This window comes from Periophthalmus magnuspinnatus, chromosome 7 (assembly GCF_009829125.3).
Source record: "Periophthalmus magnuspinnatus isolate fPerMag1 chromosome 7, fPerMag1.2.pri, whole genome shotgun sequence".
In the NCBI taxonomy this organism is placed as follows: domain Eukaryota; kingdom Metazoa; phylum Chordata; class Actinopteri; order Gobiiformes; family Gobiidae; genus Periophthalmus; species Periophthalmus magnuspinnatus.
The window spans coordinates 10,109,686-10,117,215 of NC_047132.1; the positions used below are offsets into that span (position 1 = coordinate 10,109,686).

The 7,530-nt window shown below is 37.5% G+C and overlaps 1 protein-coding gene across 1 annotated transcript; it reads right to left on the reverse strand.

Moving 5' to 3' along the window:
• Positions 1-518: 518 nt before the first annotated feature.
• pfdn4 (prefoldin subunit 4) lies at positions 519-7,102 on the reverse strand. Its single transcript, XM_033970214.2, has 4 exons — positions 7,008-7,102; positions 5,839-5,946; positions 4,608-4,748; positions 519-861 (listed from the first exon to the last, which is right to left on the reverse strand). The coding sequence occupies exons 1-4, from the start codon at positions 7,032-7,034 to the stop codon at positions 730-732; spliced, it is 408 nt and encodes a 135-aa protein (XP_033826105.1). The 5' UTR covers positions 7,035-7,102; the 3' UTR covers positions 519-729.
• Positions 7,103-7,530: the final 428 nt, after the last annotated feature.

Here is a 7,530-nt window from a genome sequence, read left to right on the forward strand (position 1 = left end):
AGATGCGCTTATAGAAAGTAAACATGGATTTCACATCTCAGACACAGTAACTTTGGACTTTGCCATGTAGGGATTTTAGAAATAAATGAATCACAAAGACTCATATGAAATTTGTATAAATAAACAAAAACACCATGTCTTGTTATGTAAAAAAATACCACTGTAGTTTAGACCTCTACAAAGATTAACTTGAAATGCATGTGATTTTTGTATTAGTTTATAAGTTCATATTCCATTCTACTTAAATGTAAAACTCCTCCATGTTTAAAAACGTCACTTTGAACTGAATCCTATTATCACTTAGCAATGCCTTACTGTGGAACATTGCAGTCAAAGAAATCATCTCCATGGGGACAGTTGGGAAGCATATCATCCTCCAGACAAGTCTCATAGTGCATCTTTAAGGGAACAATGGAATTAGTCTACAATCTGAAAATGATCTGGGAGTTAAAATGAATTTATTTTAAAATTAAATGTGTATTTTATATCAAAAATTAACAATAAACCACCAACTACACTTAGGGTTAGAACAAAAACGCATTTATTTTTATGCTAGTTTCTGCTACTGTCCTTGTGAACGATCCAAAACGGCCTGGAAAACACAATATTCTAACAGGCATCATTACATGCAAAGATGGAGGGGTTTAAATCAGCAGGTCCATGGGGGATATGATGCGAGAACCAGGTCAAGGGTCAAACAAAGTGTCCAATTTGAGGTCATGTTTCCGCTCAGCTCTCGTCTGCCTCCAGGTTAATGTTGTTTCCGAATTTGGCGTAAAGTTGAACCTTCAGATCCCCCAGAAGCTGCTGAATGGACAAGACGCGCTCTTCGAGACATTTGACCTCCTGCTCCAGAGTCTCCTGCAAAGACGATTCAATTATTAAGACACATCTGTTACACTGGGATCAGATGATGTCATTATGGGGCAACAAGGTGGGGGGTGTTAACCTTATTCCACCCCGCCTACTTTTGCCTCTAAATGCTACAAAACCACGCTCTCTTCTTTCTTTTTTTCTTTAATTGTCAGGGACCATTTACAAATTCATTAATCTTATAAAGGAAGAGATGATTTGTACCAGATTTAGCTTTTCTGCAGTCCCTGGGCAGGTGAAGACACATTAAAATACACATTTCTGTATGATTACATAATAAGACTAACAGTTCATCATTGACACTAGCAATAAAAAACAATAAATGACCCCATGTCCAATACAGTATGTTTCTTAAATGAAGCTCATCGAGGCTGGAGCAGTTATAGCGGCCCATTTGGAGCCAAGTTCCATAAAAGGAATTCTGAACCCGAGTATCATAGCAACCAAAGGGCCAATCTGGAGCGAGGCTGTTGAAGGTAACGCCCCTTCCCGCCTGCACCTCTAGCTTAGCAACGCTGTCAATCAAACCTGTTGCTAACGCTAGCCGAAGCAACCTTGGTGAAAGAAGGCGCCTGATTTGTCTTATTAATGTTCATATCTTGATTTATGGGCACAATAACGAGTATCACGTAGAGCGGGTTAATACGTCCGACAGCAGCAGTTACAGAGAGAGGGGCCACGGTTTTTTGTTTAAAGAAAGTGAATTAGACCCAGAGTTGATGGAGCCGGAAGCACGCTCATGATCACTTCCTATATGGAATACGGCGGCTAGCGGGTTGGTTATGTTAGCTAGCATTTATATATACAGTCTATGGCACCAACGAGTCACAACGCACGATTCTCTGGGAGGTGTTAAGACGGCTCTGTGGTACCTATAGAACTTATTTGCTGTGATTCATTCAGCTTTTAGCATTTTTAGTATTTTAATTTCTAGTAATATCGAATTTACATTATTATGTGATGTTAATTTTAGTATCAAAGCAGTTCTGGTCAGGTTTACTGTTTCCCTGACCTGACCTGCTCTCACCCAGACCTGGACTCAAGACTCCATCAGATGTCGATATACAGAGTTCAGTATTTAATTATGGCGTATATGCTGATGACTTAAATCAAGGTCTATTTGGTCATATTAATAATAAAATGATCTTGAGGAGCATTTCTTTTAATGATGGCATAAAGCGTGAATAGGACCTGTCAGATAGACTGGTACTGTGGCCTTCGCACTGGGCTCCCTTAGTACTGAATGGACCTAGACACTTGTTTTACTGCATTGATGAGTTCATGAATGACTCCACAGCAGAGGACAGGGGGATGCTGGGTAATTACGAGTTCAGTCAAGGCTCCCATCAGACCTGCCCAGGTTATGTGAGGAATAAATAAGACACAAGAGGAAATACTGCCAACGATAAGTGTCGCAAGTGTAAAATTTCAACCTCTATTTTGATACTAAGGAATAGACTTGATAGTTAATACCGATTCTGATACGATAATCATGTTAAAAAATACTGTGTGATTTTCAATATTCTTTTCTATTCCCATGTGTCTTATATCTGTGTAATCCCTCAGTGTCCAATAGGTCCATAGTGGTCCAAGGGTGTACACTAGTCTATGTGTTATGTTGTTCTGATGCAGCTCAAGATCATTCTAAAGATATTCAGGAAAGGTTCATTTCTGTCCTGTGAATGTGACTTTTTTACTATCAAAACCTGCTCAAATGAGTATCTTGTTACGATAGTAGTTCATATCTGATTTTCGACCCTAGCAATGATCCCGTGTGCTAATAATGATAGGTTGGTAAGGTGATAGATTAGGCTGATAAGTAGGTTGTGTAAAAGTTTCAATGTTTATTTGCACCAACTTTGGCTGCAAGATTAATCACAATCAAACTGAAATCTGAAAGGACCCAATGAGCAAACCTCACAAGCTGCAATTTTCGAAGATTCGTAATTTCTTCCACAAATAAAATCTCCCGTCTTATTCTGCATAAAACTGCTCACCCTGTAGTTAGGTCTGTGCAAACATGTTCTGAAATGTGATTCTTGTGTTAGTTTGTCAGTTCATATTGTAATGATGTGATATATTGTGTTTAGCTCAGAGTTGACACATTTGTTGTTCTTGTAGCTGTTTATGTGTTGTTAACGTAATTGCTTTTGTTTGTAACACTTGGTTGCTATGCGAGTTGATGTTGAGGTTCGATTGGTCAGATACTGGTCTGTTTTGGAGACTGGCTCTAGTGAGTTGAGACTGCTGTTGTTTCGCTCGTGATTTTGCGTTGGTTACAATGTACTGTAGCCCCTAACAAAAATTTGGCGCGTTTCCTTACACCAGACCGCTACAGTACTTCAGGCTTTTTGTCAGTTCTCCTGGATGTGTTTATAATGTGAACTTTGAACAAAATCCTTATTAAAACCTAAATCGCAACTGAAATCGCAAGGGAAATTATTATTCGGAAAATTGCAAATATCTTTCGAATAGTGGTGCAGCTTTGGTAGCACCAAGTCAACAATGCTCTGGGAGGCTTAAAAACAGCAGCTCTATTCAAAAACAAAAAAAAAAACTAAAATCACACAACCAGAATGATAACGGCAGAACCCCTGGAAACTTTTGGAATGAGGTCTAAGCTAAAAAACACCTCATAGAGACGGGAACATTTGTGATGGGACTTTTGGCTCTTTCATGGAATCTCAATCTTTTGGATCTGTTCATTTCAAAAAGCCGTTCGGAGGACTGGCTCTTTTTATGCTACAAATATGATAGAAACCAATGTGAGAGCTCATTTCATCTACAAATGGGTTGCCAGAAGTATCGAAAATGAGATAATAATCAATACTAAAACTAATATAAAACTACACACTCATTGGGGCAAGTATGGAAACATCACATTAACACAATGAAATCTGAGCTTTCCTGAACAGTTTTAGTGTCATTTTGAGCTTTGTCAGAGCAAATGTCAGACCTCATGGTAAAGAAAGTACTATTATTTTGTGTATGAAAATTACATTGCATTACTAAAAAAGGAGCATGTTTTATCGGTCGATAGTTTTAGTGTTGTGACAGCACTACAACAAACTAATTACAGATAGAAGTGATCAAGGCTAAGATTAAATGGGTCAAACTGAAAGTGAGGGTGTTATTATGATGCCAAGTATGTTTTTGTGGAAAAAGCTCTCACTCATGTCACTTCTCTCACTTCATTTTTTTGGGTCTGTCCCATCAATTTTGATCTTAAAAACTAATATGTCTGCCTCCATCTTTATTCATTTGGTGCTCTAGTTCTTCTGTTTTGGTCAACTCTCTGACTTTTAGCGCCCTCTGATGGCACTTTAACAGAGTACATATTTGACATTAGAAACATTCGGAAATATTGCTGGGTTTCAGAAGACATCACAACAGTCTATAGGCCAATATTATTTAATACAGATGGGGGACAGCTAAAATTAGTATTAAAATGCAGACTTTTGTTGTTATACTGCGAGTTCTTGGGTCTAGTCCATATCAGGTATGACATTTATGAATTTACTTTTTGGATATTTCACAGCAAAGTACAATGTTACTCATTCACAGACACATTGATACACTAGTGTACATAAGGTGGATTAAGAGTCTTGCTCAAGGCCACAACAACCAATAAATGCAGAGACTTTTTGCTACGCTTGGAACATATGGATCTGTTTACATACAAAAGTGAAGCATAAATGACCCTCAAACCTCACAGCCCATCTCTAGCCCCTCACCTTTGCAGCCTCCAACATCTCCTGCGTTTCCTCCTGCGAGTGGCTAATGAAGACGTCTCCAATCTGAAAAGGCACCAGGAGAGAGTCATCGTCCAGCATCATCAGGTCGTCCGCCGCATCCTGCAGGTTCTGGAGAGACTTCTGCAAAACAACAAGGTAAACAGATAGATTTAGATTTATTCATAATATACAAGTTGACACTGTCAATAAAGCAGTGAAATGTGTCTGGGTCAGAAGAACAACTAACTCAACTCAGTTAAAAAAATACTATTAAAATAAAAAGTACTTGCAGAGTTTACATTCATTCAAGTACAGTCACATGTAACAAGAGAATTGTCTAGGGAAATTATGTAGATGCCTCAATTCAAATAGGTCGTGGGAGAACACATGTGAATCCCGTCATATCCATTTACAATAAAGAAGTACATTTTCGAGACTCATTCTCCACATTCAAATGGAACTTTGTGAGTCGAGTGTTGTACTTACAACACAGTTAACTAAAGGACAGCTACATGTGAGACTAAGGTACTGCCAAGGACAGAAGACAAAGATTTTTACTCCCACCAGGTGGCAGTAAAAGTCTCAATTAAGTTGATACCCAATATAGCAAAAGAAAGTATCTCATTTCCATGTCTGAAAAACAGGCCAATTATTTTCCATGTTTTCCAGGACGCATCATTTTGTTTCTCATGTATTTTAATTTTTTTATTAGAATAGTTTGTATAGTTTTGCATTTTCATAAATCATGACAACAGACAACTGTAAAGAGGATATTTAAAAACAGTTTGCCTGAACAACTTCACAAACTCACTCAGTTGTTAGGGTACTTCAAAGTTTCCCATCATTTGCTTAATGCCATGGATGGGGAGACAGCACCTTGAAACTTACAGCAGACAGAATAAGACTGTCTGAGTATGCACATTTTTGTCTTTAATTATCAATCAATCTTTATTTACAGAGTTCTTCAGAACACTCAAGGTGAAGTGCTTTCCAGTAAAATCAACAATATAAAAACATGTAAAAGAAATTAGTGAGTGTTAAAGCCCGTCTGAACAGATACGTTTTGACCCTGGATTTGGACAGGCCAAAGTGTGTGATAGTGCTCATATCAGGGGGCAGTTTGTTCCAGAGTCTGGGGCCAGTGACAGAAAGCCCCATCACACCAGTGTTTGAGTCGGACTTCCAGCAAAAGTAATTAGGCAATCAGTCAAATAATCGAAATAAAACTCACCTTTTTTCCCTCTATTTCATTCTTTAGTTCTGTCATTCGATTCGTATTTCGGGCAAATTTGTTGATTTTTTGCTGGTCCTCAAATGTGACATTCACATCGTCAACAGCCTGTACAGAAAATGAGAAAAATAGTTATTCATATGTAGCAGAAAGTTCTGTTTAATCTAAGAAGCTTGTCAAACACATACGCAGTAATAGCTGGGATTAAAACAGCCACATTTTTAGTTTATCACTAACTTACATCTTATATCTGCCAAAGAACTTTCTGATTGTAAACATGTGCTTTCACTAATACAAATTTGAGAGGAAAAAGTCTCTGATTTAAATCTCTGTTGTATTTATTAACAGTATGTATAATTATAGTGTAACAAGGACATTCAGTTCTAAATATCAGTTGATCCTCATTGGACACATAAATGAATGTAATAAGAATATTTACTGGTCATAGATGGCACAGAAAGTCTCAGAATGTTTTATTTTTTTATTATTATTATTTTTTTTATATATACAAAGCTGTTCTGTAGTTACTTGAGTGACAAATAACTGCTACATAGCATATTTAGATCAGTTTTGTCATTTTTATTTTTGTTTTAAGGAAATTAATGCAGTTTTCAGTCTCTGCACTGCAGCCCTACTCCTGCATTTCTCCTGCATATTAACACATTTGCATGAAAATAAAAATATATATTATGATAAAACGTCACCCTCTCTTTCTCCTACATGTTTTGGTTACACGGGACGTTAATACTGTTATAATGTGGCTTATTCGTGGGTAAAACCACATTTGACCACTCCCCTGACAGCTGACTAGCTTGTATGCCAACATCAACACCTTCATGTGGACAAAACCTGGACTATAAACACCTTCATTTCCCTCATCACCTTCATTTCAACATTTAACCAACAGTATACCATCTACAGATTATATATTATTAATTAGATCTACCCTATTCACCACGCTTGATGCTAACATGCTGCTATCATGCTGCTAACATGCTAACAACATGCACCCGGCTGCAGAGACACGAGGGTCCGATTATAACAGATTTAAGGCACTTTTGAATAATCACACGCATTTTTCACAAGCCGTACAGGTCGATAGACCTGGCTGCACTGGATAAATACACGAGCGCGCCGAATTTAAAGCAGAAAAATCAGATTAAACTCACGACAGATCCCTTCATGGTGGCGGCCATTGTGCCTTCTTCACGGAGGTCTGTGAAGAGAGAGTGGAGCTACGCCGCCTCCGTGTGGGAAAACTGAGGTACTGCAGGTAAAAGTTTTTAAAAAGTTTAGATTTTTTCGTTGTAGTTTTGGACTGTAAAGATGATAAAAGTGGTTCTAATTCTAAACAATCTAAAACACGCACATAAGACATTAGGTAAAATCCTCCAGCTTTGACTTCCTGACAAAGCTTTTGAGCCCACTGTGGGACTGAAGGATGGGTCAAATGCAGAGGACAAATTCCCCTAGTATGATGACAATAAAGATAACCTTAATTTTTAACCTTAACATGTTATTAATTAAATACAAAATAATAAATACTTAAATAAATAACAAGTGCATTCAAAATTATGTTGTTTAATTAAGCATCCTACATAGAAAATACAGCCTATATAAAGTAAAGTCATATTGAAAATAATTGAATGATAAAGGGTCAAATTATTACACAGTGCTTTTCCACTTTCAAGC